The sequence below is a fragment of the Esox lucius genome, chromosome 13, assembly GCF_011004845.1.
Source record: "Esox lucius isolate fEsoLuc1 chromosome 13, fEsoLuc1.pri, whole genome shotgun sequence".
Classification (NCBI taxonomy): Eukaryota; Metazoa; Chordata; class Actinopteri; order Esociformes; family Esocidae; genus Esox; species Esox lucius.
Window position 1 is genome coordinate 19,298,586 of NC_047581.1, and position 24,773 is coordinate 19,323,358.

General features: G+C 39.1%; 1 protein-coding gene across 9 annotated transcripts in view; it reads right to left on the minus strand.

Annotated features, from left to right (window-relative positions):
* Nucleotides 1–75: 75 nt before the first annotated feature.
* The window catches only part of clip1a (CAP-GLY domain containing linker protein 1a), a 51,032-nt gene continuing 26,334 nt past the window's right edge, over nt 76–24,773 (minus strand). For 4 of the 9 annotated variants that reach the window (XM_013136792.4, XM_013136786.4, XM_013136787.4 and 1 more), the window contains 14 exons: nt 22,958–23,123; nt 22,548–22,763; nt 16,746–19,178; nt 14,817–14,954; nt 13,064–13,170; nt 7,411–7,525; nt 7,271–7,323; nt 7,057–7,077; nt 6,549–6,654; nt 5,714–5,864; nt 5,576–5,628; nt 3,987–3,992; nt 1,416–1,543; nt 76–1,230 (listed from right to left, as the gene is read on the minus strand). In XM_013136792.4, coding sequence (XP_012992246.3) covers nt 1,002–1,230; nt 1,416–1,543; nt 3,987–3,992; nt 5,576–5,628; nt 5,714–5,864; nt 6,549–6,654; nt 7,057–7,077; nt 7,271–7,323; nt 7,411–7,525; nt 13,064–13,170; nt 14,817–14,954; nt 16,746–19,178; nt 22,548–22,763; nt 22,958–23,123 — 3,922 coding nt within the window. In that variant the 3' untranslated portion in view covers nt 76–1,001. The remainder of the gene's footprint in view (nt 1,231–1,415; nt 1,544–3,986; nt 3,993–5,575; nt 5,629–5,713; nt 5,865–6,548; nt 6,655–7,056; nt 7,078–7,270; nt 7,324–7,410; nt 7,526–13,063; nt 13,171–14,816; nt 14,955–16,745; nt 19,179–22,547; nt 22,764–22,957; nt 23,124–24,773) is intronic. The other 5 variants (XM_013136788.4, XM_013136791.4, XM_013136790.4 and 2 more) reach the window with 5 other exon arrangements.

Here is a 24,773-nt window from a genome sequence, read left to right on the forward strand (position 1 = left end):
ATGTTGTGAAATGTATTTTCCATTTGAGAGCGCTATCCAAAACAATGTTCTGAGTCATCACCCAGGGTTTTGTCAGTTAACTCAACCTGGCAACCAACAACAGTATCTTCTTACAAAACTGTGTTGAGAAAGTAATTGAGTAGAGAACAAACACTATAATTGGAAAATAATTTGATGGGTAATTTAACCTGAGCTTGTGCAAATGTGTTCATACAAGCATTTTAATGTATCCATAAATCGCATTTATTTTTGTACAGATTCAACATTCAAAAGTTGGTACAGAAATGTATAGCATAATACCATTTTTGACAATATTTTATCTTAAAAATGATAATTTAACAATGCAATGTTCTTGTAAAGGCCATTTAAAAGGGAACCAACAGTTTTAAACAGAGAGGAAGTTAGGAATAAAGTGTGTGCAGTGCTTTCGGTTTGTTTAGCGGCTTCAACACTGACCAAAATACATAGTGCCATGTGGCCGAGGTGAGGTCTTTTTTTACTGAAAGTCAACCAGTGTTGGGTTTTACAGCTCCAACCCTGACAAGCAGCAGGTGTCAGCCATGCCCCTCTCAATGCCTTCCATCACAATTATCACAAAGATGGTGGCAAGGCAAACTTCTGAGAAGTACAAAGTATGTCCAGACGTAAAGAAAAAAAACTACAGCCTTTCACTTTTTGCACACACTCAATAGGGTATTAACAAAGCGACTTTCCACAACTCCCAATGAAAACCTTTCATTACAGTACATATGCATTTATTTTTGCCCTTTTTAACAGTTGATGCGAAGACAGTGAATATAATGGGGGTCTAGATAATTAAGTTGATTGTTTGAAAGAACAGTTTGCCATAAGAGCGCTTAAAGGCTTGAGCATGAAATGCTTCCTGCACACAAAATAACACACCCATACAGTAGAGAACTCCACGTGCACTTGTGCACCAAGAATTGGATTTGTGTGCAAAAGTTGACATTATGCCAAAGATGGCTCTCAAAGGCTTTAGATTAAAAGGTCTGGTCGTCGTTACAGTTGTCAGTCCAATGACCAAAAGCCTCACAGATGTCGCAATAAGCCCTCTCTTCATCCTTACTGCCGTGGTAGGCTGTGTGGGGTGGGGAGTCCGGCATCTGCATTTGAGTGGGACAGTCCTCTGTATCATGGAGGTCAAAGCAGTCACAGATGTCACAGAAGAGCCTTGGTGGGACCTTCTTTTTGGATGGGCCTTTCAAACTGCTGAAGAGAGAATAGGTTTCATGAAGGGTTAAGGCATGAGTATGTACAAAAGACAAGTAATGAATGGGGTTGGACTAGCACAATGATGACATGCCAAGTCATGGTCTGAACTAACTAACCAACATGCATAACACATATTTTGTCTGATTCAGTTTTAGTGTTTAAAAGCATGGGAAAAGGCTGACCTGTCATAGGTGTCAAGCTCGCTGGCATTATTTCCATTGAGAGCAGCCTCGGCCATCTTCTCCAACTTGCCCTTAAGGTCCTCATTTTTCTTCTGCAGGTCCACGATAACAGAGTTCAGGAAATCAATCTGCCCAGAAAATAATGGAAATCACTGATGGCCCAACAGTATGATCATGTGAGATAAACTGTAGCTATGTTTGGATTATGAAAAAAGTAAACCCTTAACAGGTCATCTAACAGCATCTACATCTGAGTGAGGGCTAAAATTGCACCAGTGGTTAGTTACTGTACCCATCACACCCTGCCAAAAAAGGTGAATGAAAACCATCAAACACGTGCTTGGACAGTTACTGTAAAGAAAACAAACCCGACATCCTGCCTCAGCAAGGGTAAAGAGTGCAACACTAAAAAGTAAAACTCTGGATAATCTAACAATGAGAAATCAAGGCATGTTGATTTGTTAGAAATCACAACAAAGCATATTTCCTTAATAAATAGGTTATGGTATTTTTGTAACCCCCAAAGCAGGGATTCCCAACTTAAAGGGCACCAATGTCTCATGGGTGGTGTCATAATCTATAATGACAGATAACTCATATGATTTGGAAACTAACTAAAATGCCAGAAGAAAACAGGGCTGATTGAAGATAAATGAAAATGTTTCCCTGATGACATTCAGAAGCTAAGATGACAGCTGAGGAGTCAAGGAAATTATTTTGGAACAAAATGTCAAAATATAACAATATACAGCTCTGGAAAACAGTGCAAAATGATCAGTTTCTCTGGTTTTACTATTCATAGCTATGTGTTTGAGTGAAATGAACAGTTTTGTTTTATTCTATAAACTAATGACCACATTATGCCCAAATTACAAATTAAAATATTGTCATTTAGTGTTTATTTGTAGAAGAAAACTGGTCAAAATAACAAAAAATATGCATTGTTGTCAGACCTTAAATAATGCAAAGAAAAATTCATATTCATTTTTCAACAACATAATACTAATATATTGAGTTCTGAAATCAATATTTGGTGGAATAACCCAGATTTTTAATCACAGCTTTCATGCGTCTTAGCATGCTCTACACCAGTCTGATAAATTGTTGTTAGGTGACTTTATGCCACTCCTGGCACATAAAATTCAAGTAGGCTTTGTTTGATGGCTTGTGACCATCAGTCTTCCACTTGATCAAATTCCAGAGGTTTTCAATGGGGTTCAGATCTGGTGGTCCTCCATCGACACCTTGATTGACCTGGGTGTGTGTGGCATGGAGCATTGTCCTGCTGGACATAATCTCAGTTGGAGAACATTGTCAGAGCAGAAGGAAGCAGGTGTTCTTTCAGGATAACCTTGTACTTGGCTTGATTCATGAGTCCTTCACAAAGACAAATCTGCCTGATTCCAGCCTTGCTGAAACATCCCCAGATCATCACCGATCCTCCACCAGATTTCCCAGTGGGGGCGAGACACTGTGGCTTGTAGGCCTCTCCAGGTCTCAATCTAACCTTTAGACGGCCAGGTGTTGGGCAAAGCTGAAAATTTGACTTGTCAGAGAAGATGACCTTACTTCATTCCTCTACGGTCCAATCCTTATGGTCGTTTGCAAACTTCAACCTGGCTCTTCTTTGCTTCTCATTGATTAAGGGCTTTTTTCTAGCATTGCACGACTTCCGCCCTGCCCCTAGGAGCCTGTTTCGAACCGTCCTCGCTGTGCACTTCACCCCAGCTGCTGTTTGCCATTCTTTTTGTAGGTCACTTGATGTCATCCTACGGTTGTTGAATGACATTTGAATGAGTTGACGGTCATCTCGTTCAGTGGACAGTTGTTTTTGCCAGTCTGTAGCTTTGTTGTCCCCAATGTCTGTTGCTTGACCTTGTTCTTATGAACTGCCCTCTTTGAGATTTTCAGGATGGAAGCAACCTGACGCTCACTGTAGCCCTCTTCCAGTATAGACAGAATTTAACCCTTCTTTACCTCACTCAAAGCTTTTCTTTTCAACTCTTTTGTCATGCTGAATAGTTATTTCTTTTTTCAAATTACCTTTGAGGTACTACTTGCACTGTTTTTGCCATCCAGCTGGTCCTATTGCAAGAGGATAGTGATGACCACAGCAGAGGATTTTATACTTTCCTATTTAAATTAGATTAGGTTCAGGTAATCACCTAATCAGTACCTCATTAAGTAAAATGACGTGTGCCTGTGTTGGAATTTAACGGTCACTGGAATGGAATGGCTAACATACATGTAGAGATGCTGATTTAAGAAAAATTAGGAGTGGTCTTAGGAATGTTTTCCAGAGCTATCTATCTATCTATCTATCTATCTATCTATATATATATATAGGCCCGGAGTAAAAAAAGTTGGGAACCCTGCCCTAAAGGTTGTAATACTGTAAACAACAAGATTAAGGATCGGGTCCTCCTCAGGAGATTACCAAACATTTAGGAATTAACAGACAACCAAACTTCTAGGAATTATTATCCAGAACACAAAACAGCACAGACAAAACAAGAACTCTACAGACAAACAGACATGCATGAGTGGAGCTAATGAAAAACATGAACAAACCGCTGCCTGATTTTCGGGTAGCATTGCCAACATCAGTGACAGAGGAGGTAAATGAAAGAGAGGGAGGAAACAAAAGAGATAAAAATTAGGACCCACTTAATGCCAAAGAACTGCCTCAAGTCATTACTGACAGATGAGACCTAAGACAAAATAGTTGGAAGGCAGTACAGACAGATTACAGTGAAAAACATCTGACAACCCCCCCCAAAAAAAGCCTTGAACTGTAAGTTAAGGTACAGAACCAACTTCAGACCTGCCAACCCTGAGACACTATTATGAGTAGTAATTCAGCTGAGACACAGCCTATATAGTGTTCAGGAAGTGGGCATTCCACCACCTCAATAAGCCAACAAAAAAGAGGGGGGCTAATACTTGAATTTTGCCATTGTATTTTGTTCAATAGCTAAATAGATTCAGATTTAAATGGTAAAGAAACATCTGCATTTTCTTATTTCATACATTTCGGTTTCCATTAATGACTACTGAATTTATCTTTATAATCAATCATTCAAAATTGTAAATGTATAACTTTACCTGCTCATAAAAAAGATGGTGGCGTACATCAAAATTGTAAATGTACAGTGTATAAATAGGTGATTGTCTCCTGGCATCTTCCCAACAATTTTTGGAAGGTATTCTAAACCTACAGGTACATTTTCTTTCCTTTCAGTCTCCACAGTTCCTCATTCAAAATCATTGGCCCCTACCTCTCTACCCCGCAGGCTTGCTGATCTGCACTAACGACATGAGACATTGCTGCACTTTAGTTAAGTGTTGTCTCATGAACAACACTTGTTAAAGTAAGCTTGAAAGTAGTAAACACATTGATAATTTAAATTAGAATGATATCGGTATTTTCAATGAGTAATTGGTCTCTAACTTTACCATACTTGACTAAAAGATGTAAAGTTAGCTGCGCTAAGTTAGTTAACAGTTCTGCATTACAAAGTTAACGCTATACTAGCTAGCTACCTTCCTTCCTAATAACCACTCGGATGAGAAACTAGCGTAGTATGACAATGTCTACAACACTGATCACCATTAACCAGGGGTAGGAGGGAGGTTTTTTTCCTCCTCGCCCAAATTCTCTGATTGGCTCAGCTCCAATATTAAACCATGAAAAAAATACACAGAGCATAGAAAACTATTTTTAACTATTCAATAGTATTTCTTAGCAGGATAATTTGACATAAATTTGCATATATCCTATGCATAATGTCTACAGATCTGCAGGTCTGAAACTGCTTTTGGGTAAATTTAGTTTTTAGTTCATCTCAGCCTCACAAACCAATTGTCAGAGGTTCTACAGTGAATTAAAATAAAGCATGTCTACACTGCCAGCCATGGACTGGGGAGACAGACATCAGATTCAGCACAGTCCACATTGCCATTTTATTTTAAAAATGACATTAATTTAGAAGCAAATTCCATACTGTTGTTAATGTGACAGTTTCCGTGATGGTCATATGCTTAACATACATACTGAAAAATATGATGTAACACTACGTAAAAATGTATACAACAGCATACGAAAGCGGTGTTCTATGGACTGAGTTCAGCTAAAATTGAGCCACTACATCCATGTTTACCTGACTCTCTGCAGTAACCTTTTCCTCCCTGAGTTGGTCACAAGCTGTGGCATCTGAAAGTAGAACATAAATTTTAAAAAGTCTGCGAAAGTGGAGTTCAAAATTTAGACAAGTTAAGTTATGACATCCCAGTAATACCAGAGGAGCCGGAAACAGCATCCTTTCCACCTGCAAGGCTCTTCTCCAGGTTCTGAACCAGCTGCTGCAGTCGCGCCTTGTCCTTTTCCAGAGACTGGACAGTAGACTTAAGTGTCATTGCAGTGGCGCTCTCTGCACGTAGCACTGATAACTGCACAGGGGGAAAAATGCAATATTTGAATTAAACATACATTTTACTAGGACTGCAACAACTAATGGATAACGTTGATAATAAAAGTAGGAAAATGCATCCCCAATAAATCTCAATTTATTGAATTATAGGGATGTTTATGTAATTCCGGCTATAATTCAGCAATTTTTTAAGCTTTCTGTTATGACTCATTGCCATGTCTAACCGTTCCTTAGTCTTCCTAACTGTTATGGAGTGAAACGCAACACGTTGAAGCATACTAGTGATATTTTAAAATACTATTTTGTTGTTTTCTATACTAATAATTATCTATCAACAGTTCAGGCTGTTGTGTTATGGGTCAATGTCAATATTTTTTTCACTCGAGATACATTCTTTTTAATTGTGAATAAAAAATATAATATAGATAAAGGATCCTAATGTGTGTATGCATTGATGATAAAGAATAATGACAGACACCAAAGCAAAATTATCTACATTTACATTTTAGAATATTTTCTTTCAGTGGAGGATGGCAATAATTCATAGGGGGAAAAAAAACATTATTTCTCCTAGAAAACAAAGTTATAAGAACTTGTTCTAGTAAAACTACTCAAATGTTTTTTGGCTTGGTAATAATACCAGGAAGACAGTCAATGAGGCACTGGAATTAAAACGTCTAGAAATTGGGGGGAAAATTCTCACCTCACTCTTCAGAGTCTCCAGCTCCTGATCCTTATCAGAGCTTTTATGAATGCATTTCTGGAGGGAGGCTTTCTCTTCCTCCAACTGATTCTTTAAAATGGTCTCTCTGTCAAGGACAAACAAACAAATCGTCATGAGAGTTTAAAGATGCATTCTCAGATTTTTTTGCCACTGGATATAGAAATAAACCACTCCCCTCTAAGTCAATTTCACCAAATGAATGGGATTATTAGCACGAGCTGTTGAATACCTTGGTAAATAACCAGGCCTGGTTTGGTCTGATTGAAGTCTATTTTAAAAGTCAACAATGGTTTGAAACTAAAGAGATCAAAGGAAAGACATGGACACTAACGATGAAATGACCTGAAATGCATCTCCTGAAAAATTTAAACGCATATTATTACAAAAGATTAAAAAAGAGGGATTACTTTTTGAAAGAGATCTAGTTCCTGTAAACATACTAAGGAAACACTACACAACAACGTGTTATGAAAAGGCATAGACATACCGGTAGGTATTATTGGGCAAGCTTTAAAAGGCAAAAGAGAAATGTTAGCAGACAGAGCACGTAGGACAGAGAATAATCAAAATATTTTACATTAATTGAGCTGAACATTCTTAAATGCAGAACGGTTAAGAGGTTCTACTTACAGAGCACACTACATGAAAAGATAATTGGACACATTAAACAGCTGTATAGACACTGCCAGCAAGTTTCTCACCTATGTTTGATTTCTTGCAACTGTTTGTTGAGTATGGATTGCTGAGCTTCCAACTACAAAAACCAAACAAAAACACATTATGGAATTGGACTGGTAGAGTAAAGAAATGCAACACATTCTTAAAATGGTAAGGACCATACCTTCTGCTGGTCAGTGGTCTCCCTGCTGCTAAGCTCATTGGTCAATTTGGTGTTCTCCTGCTGTATGGCTACCAAGGACTGGGACTTCAATAAGGCAGTGCTCTTCAGTTCCTCACTACACACACACACAGACACAGACAAGTTTGTACAGCTACCCTTATGTCGACCAGAAAATTGAAATTGCATGCACCCTTGCCCTAATCTTAACCCTAAACCTAACCTCAATAAAGTAACATTTATGCCTAAACTTTACTAACATTTACTGCCTAACCATAACCCTAAACTTAACCAACAACACCTGGACCTTAAAGAAACCCCAATTCTAACAAAAAAATGTATTGTAAGTTTGACTCTAAACCTAAACCGGAAATTGACTTTCGCCTCACAGTGACATTATTTCAGGTTCTTCTATACTCATTGGGACATTTGGTCCCCATGAGTTTAGTAAGACCGACCACACACACACAGAGTTTTGGGACCGAGTGGAGGAAAGTAACAAGCCCGAATGGAACAAAGACAAAAGTTGCCATTAGCAAGTGAATGTAGTTGACAAAATGTCACGCTGCTGAAACTGTGGTAGGGATTATGCTTCTGACTTCTGGGAATAACCCAGTAGTCAGGGATGTAAAGAATGATGTGAGATGTAAAGAATGATGTGTTTTGAAGAAAGTTTGGTACATGGAGCTGGTGCAAGAAGTTAAAGGATGAAGTAGGGTTGAGGCGGCCATGGGTGTGATAAATAGAAAGAACAAAATAGGTAAGGGACATTAAGAGTTAAGTTAAAAGGGTGAATTTTGTTACGATTAATTCCCATGTAATAAATTGTAGAGGCCAAATGCGCAATAAATCGAAGAAACTTCTTGTTATAGTGTATATTGGGATTTTGGAAGGATGTCCGTGACACTGGACTTGGTGTTGGGTGTTGTAATTATTGGTGTTGTTTTGCTCTAATCAAATGTATGGATTTGGCCCTATTTAGGACATTAGTCAGATGAGGAACGTTTATTAATTTTACCTAACATACAGTACCAGTCAAAGGTTTGGACACCTATTCACTTACCCTCAGTTACCCATTTAAGTGAATGGGCATGTGTAGGGTCCCACCAGACGGCAAATGCAGGTTTTTTTTTATGTTTGGCGAGTAAATCTCAGAAGGATATCCGCCACAATGGCGGGTAAATGTTTGGGCCCAATGTTTCCCTCTTACTGTAATCAGAGCAGCAGTTGTGATGTGCCGCAACAGAACAGAATATTTTGTGACGAGCGAGCGAGCGCCCCTTGTAAAATAGCGTAGTGGTTAGAGAAGCGGACTTGTGAACTATAGGAATAGAGTTCGTATCTCCTCGCAGGTGATGCGTAGTATGCATTATGAATTATTCCATATAGACAAACTTGGCTGGCTAAAACCGTTAGAATCTACATTATAGTAAGCCTGAAATAAAACAGTTTACGGTTATATTGCGACTGTTTCTGGTGCATTTTTGAAGTACACATCTGTGCATGCGTTTTGGGTCAGGATAGACAAGCATTTGCTGGCTTAACAATGTAGTTATGATATCTTAAGCCTTAATTGAAACTGTATATGGTTATATTGTGACTATTTCTGGCATGGAAAAAAGTTAATCTTCAGTCTCCTTAGCAATTGCTCAATTCTTATGATTATTCCTAGGGAGTTAGAAGATACTAGTAAGCCTATTTAACACAATCCTCAATGGAGTCTAGCGACTGCTGAAACATGTAACGTGTAGTGGTTAACGACAGTGTCTCTCATATGGAAGACCTACGTTCAAATCTATTGAGAGCAATGACATATATAAATTATTTCTGGTAGATTCCATGATTCTCGTCTTTTCACTTGATGAAAAAGTTAGTTATCGTGGCCTTTATTAATAGTTTTTATAAAATGTCATTCACGAATAAAAGAAAAAAAGTATGTTGTTTGGCCATGAAAGACAAAAATACGTTCCTATGCCATGAAATGAAGTAGCTTTGACTCTCTAGCCTCTAAAATGCTGTTAACACGGGCAGTGGCAAATGGAATACATAGTCTGTATTTGTGGTAGAGGTAAACTTAGTAAGAAATGTTAGTCAGTTTAACTGTATCAATTTGATTCACGAATGGCCAATTAAATATTAAAACGGCCAGTGGCAAGAGGATTTGTTCAGCATAGAGACAAGAGACTATACTGACACCAAGCATAAGTACAGCTCTGTGGTGTAGCGGTTAACGAGACAGCCTTTTTAACGTGGGCGACCAGTTCGAATCTCGAGATGGCAACACTTGCTATTGCAGGCCGGCTGAACTAGGCTTGTCTGGTTTCTTGTTTACCAAGCTTAGTGCATTTTACTTTACGCATTTTCCATCGTGTATAGTTTACTATTGCACGAGCATGAGCACCGAGCAACAACATATATGTTATTTTGCTTTACCTCATTAGCTTTAGAGAGGGTTTATGTTATAAATCTGGGAGGAAATTCATGAAGAGAATGGTTAATTGATGGGGAGTACTTAGGTTATTAGCGAATTATCCTAGCCTAATCCTGGACTGTGGAGACAAGTTTTGGAATAAAACAGTTGAGAGTTTACGATTTTTTAAAGGAAGCCTCTCTCAGCTAAAATGAAAGTGAACGGGGCAACAGATATAGCGTTCGAAATTAGATGACGCATTCGGTTTTCCAAAACGGGAAGGCTGTGGTATATTGATATAGGTCTCTGTATGTTCTCCGAAAACAATGTGTCAATGGTTATTACAGTTTATTTTTTCTGCTGCGCGGATGACTCAGTCTGAGGGGGCAGTATCCATAACAGGCTTTGTTTACACAACTGTATCTCATGTTACCTAGTATTGACTACGAGCTCAAACAAGTAAACCGATGTGAATCTGTCTGCGAGGAGGATTTATCCGGCAACCGGGTTTGTTTACTAAACAGTAGCTCACTTTAGGAAACCTTCCATGTTCCCAAATAAACCCGGAAGAATCAGAGACTAGTGGGACCAAACGGACAACTCTAAATTCTGTAAGTAGGCATGTAATAACTTTTTGATAGTTCTGTCATAAGTCCCGTTCTGCATGAATAGTATGCGAAGCAACATAAATGATTAATACTACAGAGCATTGGCACAATTTTCATACTATTGGGAACAGCCATGTCAATTATTTTTCCTGACTGATAACATTCTGGAATGATGGCCTGTCTTTTGGGACAATTAGCCTGATTTCATTTTATTAACACAATAGGGGACTGCACATTCTTGAAACATTGAAAAATGCCTGTAAATTGTGTTTGTTGCTAGCTAGTAAACACCAATGAGGTAAGCTATTTTGAAACAGCACCGCTCCGCTGTTAGCTTGAGTGCGGAAGTTTACAGATGTTGAGGTAGTGCATTGTTTATGAAAAAAATAATTTGGTTTCATGTAGAACATAACCATTGATAATGCTTGTTTTGGTAAAAAGATTCAGGAGAACATACGGAGACCTATATCAATAAATTTTTGCCTTCCCATTTTGGAAAACCAAATGTATCATATTTTTAAATGCTACATCGGTTGCCCAGTGAAGTTCAATTTGATCCAAGAGAGAGAATGCAGGACAAATCTAACTGTCAAACTGTATTAATTCCAATAAATAAATTTCTCCACAGTCCAGGATTAGAGTCTTGACAGCTTTTAACAGCTTATGAGCCATTATTGAATTACGTGATACCACAACTATCAATATAGGTGATGATAACTGACTTGAAAAGTGGAAAGCCGATAACTTCGTTGGCTACACGATTCTATCTATCCCGAACAAATCCTAACTTCGAAAATCTTAGACATTTTATTTTAGGCTTCCTATAACATAGCTACTGAAGGTTGTAGCCAGCAAAGTTTGTCTATCCTGAACAAATCTTTAGCCACAGGCCGTTTTAACAGCTTATTAGCCATTCATGAACGACACTTATACAGTAACTATCAAAAAGTGAGAAGTCAAGAGAAAATCGTGTAGCCAGTGAAGTTTTTGTCTATCCTGAACAAATCCTAATGCATAATTTGATCCACCAGAATTATTTTATTTTAGGCTTCCTATAATTTAGCTACTGAAAGTTGTAGCCAGCAAAGTTTTTCTTTCCTGAACAAATCCCTAAGGCATGATTTGTTTTGACTGTTACGGGAGTCGAACGCCGGACCTGTTGTTCGTAGTCTGCATTTCTAACCACTACGCTATTTAACAAGGGGTAGTCAGTCACTCACTCACTCACTCACTCACTCACTCACTCACTCACTCACTCACTAAGAGACATTCGGGCTTCTAGGCCAGCTTAGTTTACCCAGTCCGGCAAAAAGAACACTTCGTGAGGTTTGGAGAAAAAGGAGTTTCAAGAGGCTGGCTACAGTATGATGCTGAGGTGTTTTCTGTGTGGCCAGTATGCTAAAGATAAGCGGAAACAACCAATTCGTCATCGGAAATGAAGTTTGTATTCAACATTATTATCTCAATTAAATGTACTTAAATAAATGTACACGTGACACAAAAAGGCAATTTATTTTTTTGCCAGGTAAAAAATGCTTGGCTGGTGGATTTTTTCCATCTACCAGTCCTCCTTGGCAGGTGATCCAAAAGGTTAGTTCCAGACACTATTTCAGTTCATGAATTTGGACAATGCTAATAATGCTAATTCCAGCCTGGGCCAGAGGTAAATGGCTTGTTGTGAAAAATGACTCCATGGGTCTTCAAAAACAACTCAGGTTAATTAGGGAATTTCACCTAAATATGAATCTAAGTCAAACTATTACTTTAAGAGTATTTGTGCACATACTGAAAAATCTTCCCCCTTGGTGACTTCCGCCACATCATTTGTGCATACGAAGAGAGATGTCAATGTCTAATTTAGGTTTCTATGCTCATCAATCACAAATGGCTGTGTAGGGCAAAGACATCTACAGTGGATGACGAATGCTCACCATAACAATGGCAAATATAATCAGGAACCCTCTAGGGGAAGATGGGTTCAGCCAACCAAAGACGACTTCACTAGCAAAACTACAGAAACTACACAGTTTGCCAGACAGTACCCAAAATAACCACCAGAGTTCAGGGAAAAGGGCTTTGTACTATGGAACTGTACTGTATCCATCACACAACATCTGTGAAATGTGGTGGAGCAAGTAGTGTGGCTTAGTTGAAAGAATCTCTGCATTTAAACCCTTTTGAACATGCCATTCGCAAGTTGAAGAAAACAAAAACAAACTAACTTAAAACATACATCAATTGAAGATCGCTACAGTACTGGCTTGGCAGAGCCAGAAAAGTGAACCATTTACTAGTGGGGACAATGGGTTACATACCTACTGAACCCACAGGGTATGCAAATAAATATATAAAACAAACTTAAGTGCTTACATTTTGACATTAATCTGTCTCAATACCTTTACTGAAATAGGGGGACTACACAAACAAATGTTGTCATTTCTAAAACGGTGAAACCAACAATTGAATAAAAACTTGTACTTGTATTTCAAACCTTTTGTGTACAGAGCCAAGCCATCACAGAAGATATTGTATGCTGAATACAATCATTGTAGAGGACTGCAACGCTACGATTGTTATCTTTGAGTATCAAGTAAAGATTACATTTTGATATACACAAACCCCAAATTCCAATACTCACATTTCCTGGGAAAGGCTGCTGATTTTCTGGTTTCCCAAGCTACGCTGCTCCCTAGACAGTTTGAGCTCTTCCTGGAGTTTGAAATTCTGTTGTTTCAAGGCATCCAGCTGGGCAATAAAACAAAAATTTACTACAACTACTGTATTTAACAAATTGTTTGAATCCTAACTTATTTTTGTCCAAATCAGTTCATTAGATACGCCTAGTCAAAAAATACAGTCAGTGAGTAGCATTGCTGTAGTTTCCCATACAAAACAGGCAGAGGCATTTAGTCACTTTTTAAAGGAACGTGAGGATGGCCAGATTATGCAACTCAGCGTGATAATACTGCCTTTGTCATGCAGACTGGTTCCAGTATCTCAGAAGCACCGGCCTTCCTAAAAACGTTGTTGATCAGAGTTCGAAGCGGAATGGGAAAAATCATGCTAGCTAACAGGTTGTGGAAATATGCTGTGGACAAACATTGTCCAGACGCATGGATGCCGGTTCAGTATCTATGAATAGCCTGCTCAGTCCCCAGACATTAACACAATAAAGCAAGCTAGTGATGCTATGTACGTACCAATATCCCTGTGGAATGTTGCCAACAACATGTAGAATATCCACAACCCAAAAAAAGTCAGGCTGTTCTTAAGGCAAAGTGCTACCATCCAGTACTAGTTAGGGTCTATCTATAAAAACTGCACAATGTGTGTATATGAATGTATAGTTTCAGAGTTGAAATGGTGCACATTAACTTGGCTGGATTTTCGTTTGTTAAAAGGACAATTGCAATTTTAATGACCAAGTAGGATCATGAATAATAATAATCACAAAATAAAATCCTGTTTACATGCATAATGCATATTAAATCGTGAAGGTAATTTGCAACCATAACTAGTACTCTAAATAATAACGTCTTTGTACTGAACTTTCAAACTCATTTAGATGTTCAAACAGGATCACACAGCTCATGTTGCTTGTATGAATAAATGCTCAGCCCAAGGTAGGGTTGAACGATTTGGATAAAATATTGAATCTTGATTTCTTTGGAAAATGTTGCAATTATAGTTATGATTTGCGATTTTCAAACAAGGGTGTAAACAGCAAAGATAATCTCACTTAAAAATAAAGATCATAACATACATAATGTGTTATTAAACTGAATAAAAATCAAGTAAAAGTTCAGTGTTTTCTATTTGACACTTATTACCAACTTAAAAGGTGCAGCCTGTGTCAAACTATTCGCTTAGCTGCTCAATTAATGCAATGGCATTTGCTATGTTTGTGACGTTGTCACAGCTGGTTAGGCAAAATGTCCATATTAAGTTTATTTGAAGGCATGAACATTGAAGCCGAAACTTTTAATAATCATGCTGTTGTTTATGTGGGACGATATCTAGGTGCCACTCGCTAACCTGAAGCAAACGACTTTGTTAGCAGTTGCAGTATTTAAACAAAATTAGTCCAGGTATTTAAGTAATCTACAAAAATACATACAGCGCCCGCAAGAAAAACAATTACATACGTTCGACGCATGCCTGCTGCCTTGCGTGAAATGCATATCATTCACCTTTTTAGAGCGGAAAAATCACAATTGGCAATTTGGATATTGCACGTCAATATCACAATTTCGATTAATTGTGCGGCCTTACCCCAAAGCGACACTTCTATACAGTAACAAAACCATTGTTCCACTGCCATACAGTTTCAACTATCACCATAGCATAATTATGCTCCATTATGCTACACCAACATACTATTTCTGACCCACCTGATTGGTGATCTCCTGCTTTGAACTCCTTAACTCATCGAGCAGAGACTGGGTGTCACTCTTTTCTTGCAGCAGTCGGTCCTTCTCTTTAATCAACTGCCCCATGGCCTCTGCAGTCTTCGCTGAGGATTCTGCAGCCTAGGTAATGACAGAAAGGACATATACATATATAGAAAAACCCGTAACTTGAATAAGAGTAAACAGCAAACCCCAGTGCCCTGTGATTACATTTTATTTTTTATAGACCACAAATGATCAAATAAGATGTCACTACTTACAGTGAAGGAATTTTTTTTTGATTTTGTACATTTGCCCACTGACAAAGAAATCATTTCTTTGTCGCATCGCATCATTTTAAGCGGAAGATGATGCGATGCGACAAAGAAATGATCAGTCTATAATCTTAATTGTAAGTTTATTTGAACAGTTAGCGACAGAATAACAAAATAAATCCAGAAAAACACATGTAACCTTTTCCTATGAATTGATTTGCATTTTAATGAGTGAAATAAGTATTTGATCCCCTCTCAGAAAGATTTCTGGCTACCAGGTGTCCTTTATACAGGTAACGAGCTGAGATTAGGAACACACTCATACAGGGAGTGCTCCTAATCATAGTTTGTTACCTGTATAAAAGACACCTGTCCAGAAGCAATCCACCATGGCCAAGACCAAAGAGCTGTCCAAGGATGTCAGGGACAAGGTTATAGACCTACACAAGGCTGGAATGGGCTACAAGACCATCACCAAGCAGCTTGGTGAGAAGGTGACAACAGTTGGTGCGATTATTCGCAAATGGAATAAACACAAAAGAACCGTCAATCTCCCTCGGTCTGGGGCTCCATGCAAGATCTCACCTCATGGACTCATAGGCAGTATTCCTCCTCCTCCAAATTAAGCGAGTTGAGTTGATGCCAAAGAGCTCAATTTTGGTCTCATCTGACCACAACACTTTCACCTAGTTGTCCTCTGAATCATTCAGATGTTCATTGGCAAACATCAGACTGGCCTGTACATGTGCTTTCTTGAGCAGGGGGACCTTGCGGGCGCTGCAGGATTTCAGTCAATCACGGCGTAGTGTTACCAATTGTTTTCTTGGTGACTATGGTCCCAGCTGCCTTGTGATCACATTGACAAGATCCTCCCATGTAGTTCTGGGCTAATTCCTCACCGTTCTCATGATCATCGCAACTCCAAGAGGTGAGATCTTGCATGGAGCCCAAGACGGAGGTGATTTTTTTGTTGTTATTCTGTCTCTCACTGTTCAAATAAACCTACCATTAAAATTATAGACCGATCATTTCTTTGTCAGGGGGCAAACGTAGAAAATCAGCAGGGGATCAAATAATAATTTCCTTCACTGTACATATTCTCATATCGTGCAGTGTGTTTGCATGCTTTGAATGTCAGTCATACGATTATACAAATCATTCCAAACTACATTGAGACTACTGGATCATGAGGATAGATATGCCTCAATTACTATGCAACGGAAATAAGCCTCAGGCATAATTGCAATGCCCACATCTAGATCACATTAGGTAACAGAAAACTTTGGATTAAGTATTGTTGAAGGAATTAAAGGCAAAAATGAAAAGATAGAAGAGTGGAAGAAAACTAATGACATCCTGTGGCCTGAGAAAAACATTTGTAGTAACATACTATAGTCCAAACAAATCAATCTCAATTTGAGAAAGGATCATAGTTTTCAATATTTTTATTCTCACCTACTCAAACCAGATTCTTAGCCCACAGGAATCTACATTGCATTAATCAACATTTACTGTGGAATTAAAACAAGATAGAGCAGTTAGTAAACGAGATGAAACAAAGTTTAAAATGTGACCAAACCAGCATGCAGTGAGGCTGAAATAAGACTAGTCATCTCAACCTGAGGGTTAATTACAGGGTTTGTTAGTAGTAGAGTACCTCAAGCTGCTGGCAAAGAGTGGTTTTGAGTTGATTCTCAAGCTGGGTGACTTGCTGGGTGGATCTGTCCCTTTCTGAGATCATAGCATCCTTCTGGACCTTCAGGTCTTCCAGGGTGGTAACAATTTCTTCCCGGGCCTTGGCAGAAGCAAGTGCCTCCTCAACAGAGACTTTGTGCTGTCCCTCGATCACAGCTTTCTCAGCATGCAGGGCCTGAACATTTGCCTCAAGCTGTGTCTGGATAGCTTTTAAGTTTGTTACCTCCTCCAGGAGCCTTGAGTGTTCCACATTACTACTTTCTTGGCTGCTGTGGAGGGAGCAAAGGTTTTGCTCCAGCTTGGACAGCATAGCTAGGCGGTCCACCTTCTCTTTAGCCATGGAGGAGACCTCTTTGCCAAGATCCTCCAGTTTGGCCGACATTTGCTTTCGGTCTTCAACCAAGCTATCCTTTTCTAGCACTTCTTGCTTCAGCAGTGTCTTTAAGTTTTCTACCTCTTGCGCCAAGGATTTTCTCTCTTCTCCAATATCCTTAAGGATGGCAGACAACTCATCAATGGCTTTGTCTCCAGTGACAGATTTCTGAGTGAGGTCCTGGACTATGGCTTGCATCTGGGCATTCTCCTCAAGTAAACAATTTCTCTCACCTAACAAACTAGTATGAGTTGTCTTAAGTTCCTCTAGTTGACAATGCAAACTATTTCTCTCAGTTATCATTTTGTCTCGTTCACCACAAGCAGAGGCAATGCTCTTGTTAAGCTCTTCCTGGTGGGAGAGCAGGACGTCGCACTCTTTCCGTAGGGTATCACTTTGCTGAGTGAGTTCCAAACACATCTGGTCAGAGATGCCTTTAAGTTTATGATTCTCCTCTGAAAGTTCAATTTGGCTTTTTTCAAGGACCTCGTTCTCTGATACATGCTGCTGTAGCTGTACCAGTAGATCAGCCTTTTCTTTTTTTAAGGAAACTCCCTCAACCTCCAACTTTTGAATATTCTGCGCTGACTCCTCAAGCAAGGACGTAAGGTGGGAATTGGCTTGCTTCAGATCATCAATGGCCTTGGAGGAGATTTCCAGCTGTTCCTTCATATCTTGGATTTCACCTGCAAGCTTATTGCACATTTTAGTAAGAGAAACCTTTTCAAGGACCTCCTTTGTGTGCTTTTCTTCAAGTTCTTCATTTTGATGAACCAAGCAGTCACACTCCATTTTCTGCTGTTCTAGTGTTGATTCTATAGCAATCTTCTCTTTCCGTAAGGAGTTTAATAACTTCTCAGTCTCTGCATTCTGGAGACAAACTGCTTCCTTTTCCTTAGAATAAGATGCAAACATCTCTGTGACTTTCTCCTTAGAAGTAGCAACTTCCTCAATAGAAAGTCTGAGCTTCTCCTTTAACTCTTTCATCTCCTTGAGAAGTTCATCTTTCTCAGAACAAACCTTTCGCTGGGCAGCCAGCAGGTCCTCTTTCTCCTGCATGAGTTGAAGCCTCTCAGAGTCAGTAACCTCAGTGGTGGTCTTGGACTCTTCCAGCATCTTGACCAGACTCAATTTAGAAGCATTGAGCTCGTTGTTGTCACGAACAGACTTCTCAAGATTCTTTTGAGTGTTATTCAGCTGAATCTGAAGATCTGCATTTAAGGCTTGGAGAGCCTCTTTGTCAGAAATGGTGGCATTCATTTGAGCAAACATCTTTACTTTATCATTGCCTAAGGTCTCTGTCTGGGCTTGCAGCTGAGCGTTCTTCACACAGAGGTCTTCTTTTTCCAAATTCAAAGACTGACACCTCGCTTTCAACTCTACATTCCTTGCATCAAGGGATTTCTTAGCATTTCTTGCTGCATCCCTCTCACACAGAAGGGTATTCTTCTCAGAGATCAGCTTCTCACAACTTTGCTTTAACTCTTCTTGGAGCTTGTTCCTCTCTTCACAGGTCTTCTCATAGACATCTGCTAATTGCTTCCTCTTAGTTTCCTGCTGCTGGATCTCCTGTTCTAACTTCAAGAGGAAATCATGCTTCTCTGCATTTTTCCTTTGAAGCTCCTCAATTTGGGACTGATGGTCAGCTTCAGACTGACTAAGGCCTTTGTTTGCGGCCTGTGCCTCCTCAAGAGCAACTCTGAGCTTTGCTAACTCTCTGGATAGGCAGGCCTTCTCTCCATCCAACTGAGAGTTGGTCATCAAAAGGTCCTCCTGTCCTTTTTTAAGCTTGTCCCTCAGTGTAGTAAGTTCTTCAATCTTACCCGAGAGATCATTGTGACTGGCCTCTGAGGCAGAGAGTTTGGCCTGGTGTTCTAAAAGATGCTTCTCAAGCATTCCCCTCTGAGCTTGGAGATCCAAGCTTTCCTTTGACTTATTCTCAAGTTCAGATATTTGCTTCTCCAGGTCTGTGGACAATCGTTCAACATGCTGCTTGGAGGAGTCGAGCTCAGCAGAAAGAAACTGAGGGAATAAAGTTGAAAGACAAAAGGGGGCATTTAAAGGGAAAAGTAACAAAATAAGTCAAGCAAATGAGCAAAATGTAATAAAATGCAATTGGAAAGGTTAAGCTGTTGCAAGCGTAAAAACAATAGCTGGTGAAAGGGAAAACTGAAGAAACCAAAGCTGACACCACCATGAAAACATTGAAAAAGGGGTACACCAATAGTGTTTGACTCTCATTCTAAAAAAAATTCAATTTCACCCAAAAATTGTCAAGTGCGATTTTTCAAAATGTACAATATGTTCCCAAAAAGTAATAAAACACATAATATGCATTTGAAATAATTCCAGGCATTCCCATCTTTTTTCCATCTTTCACAAAAAAGTATTCAACTTTGACTGCTCTGTGTCTTTAAGAATAACAGTGATGTCATCATGTTTTTTTGTGTCATAAACAAATTATGGAATTACCTTTACAAAATGTCAGCCTTTTTGCAGAAAAATAACAAAGCAAAATGGATGTTTGAAGACTTTGAAGGAATATAATGTTGATCGCAAGACACCAGTTTTAATGCACCACACCAAAATAAATCCTTGAAGGGCTAAAACGCACCCATTATGTTAAATATACGTTTTGCCAAATGTTCATTATTTTAATTAAAGTACAATATACTTTACCCTAAAATGACCAGTGATTTCACAGAATAATTCACATAACTGTCAATACTGTTGCCTGTTAGTTGTCATTAAGAAATGTTAAGGCTAGCTAGCCAGAAAGATACATTACCTCAGTTATCCAAAAGTAAACCGCTAAGTATCCTTTAACATCACAATCACCCGATCACCTGTGCTAAAGAGTAGGACCTAAATAAACAAATATAATGACTTATTTGTGCGTGGAGCAAGTATTTGTAAATTTTTTAATCGCTACTGCTTTGAGCTTTCAAAAGGCGTTCAGGTGTGTTCTTCCACTCGGGGGTCGGAACTTTCCTACCTCTCAGTTGCTCATGAACGCATCTTCCAAAACAGAGGTTTGATTCAGGTAAACACTAAATAAATCAGTTATCTATCGATAACTAGTGAGTTTGCTTACATGCATGTAGTCAGTTCTTGGGGTTCTCAGTTGCAAACTACATACAAACTTTTTGACAGAGATTTTGACAGTAGCAGGGGCACAAACGCTCTAGTGGTCATACAATGATTTCCAGGGCATCATGGCCAGAGCAAAGGGCAACAACAGCCATGGCCCCATCTCAGCCCCAAGGTCTTACACACTGCTATATTATTGTGTTGGGGGCGTAGGGTCAGTTCTCCTTCTCCACTATAAATCCTTGTAGATCTAAGGAATGCATTTTCTAAATTTTCCCTGTCTCCTGCCATTTTAAACTTAGGAGGACATGAGGTCCTGGCCCACACCTGAGGAGTACCAGGCTTGAAAGACCCATTGCTGTCCCTGTCCAAAGTCGTACTGGTTGTGTTGCAGATCAAGACGATACCTGATGATTTCAGCTGCCACTGTGCTGACACCTCCCCTGTGTTGTCTCTGTCCTTGTCAATCTGGCCATGCTTCCGACCTGGACTAAGTCTAAAGAGACTCTAGACTATTAATTATGTTTTAATAAATTATTACAATTTGTACTCTCAATATATTCACCTGGCACAGCCAGAAGAGGACTGGTCACCCCTCTGAGCCTGGGTCCTCTCTAGGTTTCTTCCTAAATTTCAGCCTTCTTAGGGTGCTTTTCCTAGCCACTGAAATTCAACACTACTGTTGTTTGCTACTTTGGGTTTAAGGCCGGGTGTGTTGAAAAGCACTTTATGGCAACTGCTGATGTAAAAAAGGTCTTTATGAATACATTTGATTGATTGATGGCGTTGTGGAATTCCTACACTGGTTTGCACACAGTATGAGTGATTTTGGCCAATTTATCTTTGGAGATTTGAAACAGCTTGTTCAGGTTGGTTGGACAACGCTTGTGGACTGCAATTCTAAAATAATGCCAGATTACTGGGATAGAGATGAGGTTACTTACTGGGACACTGTGAGACATTAATGCTTATGATTTGAGCCACTCAAACATTGCTTTGGCCAACACAAGACTTACTATTTCCATCCTTTTTAAAACTCCCTTTCAGGTAAATGTACAATCTACATAAGCTTACCCCTTAACATCTGCTTTTTCAATAGTAACATGCTCACCAGTAGATCTCTGGCTACACTTCCTTTAGCAGTAATTTCAGGGATTGGTACCTTGCTCATTTGCCTGTGGGGATTACTCTTAATGAAATGGTATTGATATTTGTATTAGTAGTATCATATACACCATCATGTGATGCCAGCAATTACCTCAGAGGAGCAGAACCTAACGCCAAGACTTGTATATAATTGTTGTGCATGCTTCTTATAAATTATTTAACTAAAACATGGCGTTTTCTGACTGAACTTATAGAATTGTAAACAAAAAAAATTCAGTCACAGTGATAGAACCATAATTTCATAGCCCTTACATTATTTAAATCCCTTCTTCCAAAAGCAAATCTTTCTTACCACAGTAGGAATACAACCCGGACATTAGAAAAGAGATCAAATTACTAAAAAACGCACAATAACCCTGACCTTAGACCACATGAACTAAAACTATATGGTACAAAAATTATGACTACAGTACCTCGGAAAAGTATTCAAACAACTTTTCATTTAATTGGGTTAAACTGAATTAATTATTTATTAAAAATCTGTTTGATGAGCACATCTGGATACTGTCTAAAGACTCTAAACACAGCCCATCTGCATTTGAGCTGCTGCTCACTTGACCACACAAAAACAATAATGTGGCCCGAAAGGATAATGTATTTAATAATGTAGGTCAGTTCTCCTTCTCCACTGTAAATCCTTGCAGATTTAAGGAATGTAGTTTCTAAATGTTCCCTGTCTCCTGCCCTGTTTAAACTTAGGAGGACATGAGGTCTTGGCCCACACCTACAGAGTACCAGGCTTGAAAGACTCGTTAATGTCCCTATTCAAAGTCTTCCTGGTAATGTTGCAGATCAAGACGATAACTGACGATTTCAGCTGCCGCTCTGCTGAAATTACCACTGAAATTCAACACTGTTGTTGTTTGCTCCTTGGGGTTTCAGGCTGGGTGTTTTGTTAAAGCACTTTGTGAAAACTGCTGTTGTAAAAAGTACTTTATAAATACATTTTATTGATTGTATTCTATTCATCTTAACCTAGCACAGCCAAAAAAATCTATATTGTAAAATAAAGTGATACCAAGTTCTCTTATGGAAAGGAGTTGGGAATACATTTGAAAAACATTATCCATAATTTAAAAAAATTATCAAAATAGGAATCTTTGTGGTCTTGATAATGATATGGCGACTGCTCACCTGAACCTTGTCTTTGAATGGCTGCAGCTCGGCCACCAGTCTCTCCAGTTCCTGTGCCTTGTCCTTGGAGACACTCAGCTCATGCATAGACTTGTCAGCCAGACTCTGCAGTTCTTGGAGTTGTCTGGCATGGTGCTCTGACGCCTCAGACAGGGCCTTCTGCTGGGAGGTCTGCAGCAACAAGGCCTGGGCCTCACCCTGCTGCAAACTCTTCTCCTAGAGAAAAACAATGACGGATAATGTAACTAACATCAATCATTTGCAATGTGATTAGGGGACAGTGATCTAGTGATGTATTAAGTGTTTGGAAGAGAGAACCCAAAGTACATATGAGATGAAATACCATGTAATTTAAGACTCCCCTTTTCCACAACAACCAACATCAAAGGATTCTCAGGGTTTTGACTTACCAGTTGTGTGATCTTCTCCTGGAGTTTCCTGAGCTGACCCTGATGCTCTTCTTCAGCACTCTTCCGGTCCCGCTCCTTCCGGGCCACTTCTTGTTGTAGTTGCTCCTCAGAATATGCTGCCCGATCTTTCTCTATTGCAAGTTGAGTCTGTAACTCTTCAAAAAGCCTAAATGTTTTTTTCATAAATAAAAAAAATAAAAGACAATAGGGCATCAGTCTTTGAAATAAATTTGGCCTTCATTGTATGCAACACAATTAAAATGAAGGCCAAGTGCATTATTTTTATTTGAACTTTTATACATTCCAACAGCAATTACATTTGGTAGTGGAAATTTGATTGGTACATCAAAAGCTCTCTCTGACATTGCTGGCACAAATCTTGGCTGAATGGTTTCTCACCACAGAAAGCCTGCATCTAAATTAAACCGATAAACAATTGAAAACAAACTTTGCAAGACCTACACACCTCCAGGATGCGGAGAGAAGCGGCAATGATTAGGGCTGATCCCTCTCGCCCGTTAAATGGACTAATCAGAGCGCTCCCCTCTGGCAGAAGGCTGGGGTCTATCAGGACCAAAACCTCTTGCCACAAGAAATCTTTTTCCCTACAGCAGTAGGCCTCATGAACATGCCCCCGGAATCAAATTGACTACAGCCTGCTCCCAACATACCCTCATCTGGAAAAATATCTTGCACATAACATTTGTGTTCTTTTTTGTAATTTATTCATACACAACCTACTACTTCTATGCTTAGTCCACTGTTCTTATTTGTTTTTATTTCCATTATTCCTTTTGTATAAATTGTTGCACCAAGGGCAGAACACATTTTAAACTGTATTCTGACAAAACAAATCGGCAGAATTGGCTGATTTCAAACTGGCACTAGCAAACTATTTCCTATAGTCACCATATACAAATTGTCTGTTCTTCGGCAGTGATGTCTTCATGATGAGCGTGAACTTTAACCTCAACAAGCTATACAGCTCTGGAAACAATTAAGGGAGTCCACTGCAAATTGAATGTTTCTGTTCCTCACTCAAGTAAAAGGTGCAGTGGTCTCTTAATCTTTTCCAGAGCTGTATATTATGAAAATAGATTGCGTCGCCTAGCTGGCCCCATTTTTGTCAGTGGACATCAGAATAGTATTTGTAATTGTGGAAAATTACGTGTTCAAAAGAAAAGGTACAAGGGACATGGGAAAGGAGGCTTGAGGTTTCACTCATTGCCATATATGTCTCTTCACAGTTGCATCTCTCAACCACATCACCAGGACGAGATATAGCCCCCAAATCCCAAGATCCTCCAGATCCCAATCATAACGAATGCAGTACTCCTCCCAGCCCCCAATCATCGAAATAAAAAATCCGTTTTAGAGTTTGTGATAGTTTCTAACGTTTTATTCTGTACCTTCGCCTGAGCCTTATTGATATATGCACTTGTATACAATACTTCTACCCATATTGTACATATTCCTGATTCTACTTTTTGTTTTTTATTGCTGTTAGTTTAAACTTATGTATATTATTGTAATATATTTTGCTCTATTTCTTAATTCTTACTTCGTAGATGTAGTGTGCCAAGTCACAGGAATTTCATTTTGCACGATGACGATGTTATTTGGTGCATTTGATTAACTTTGAACTTCTGGATTTCCTTTGTTTTTATCAATTGTCGACTTCTGTCTGTTCACATCTGACCACTCCGTTGAAATTAAATTCTACCTGTTCTGCCTTTGGAACAATACCTCTGCTTCTCCCGAGTCGTGTTGGGGAAGAATCAATGGAGCAATTTCACCAACGAGACAAAGTTTGCGA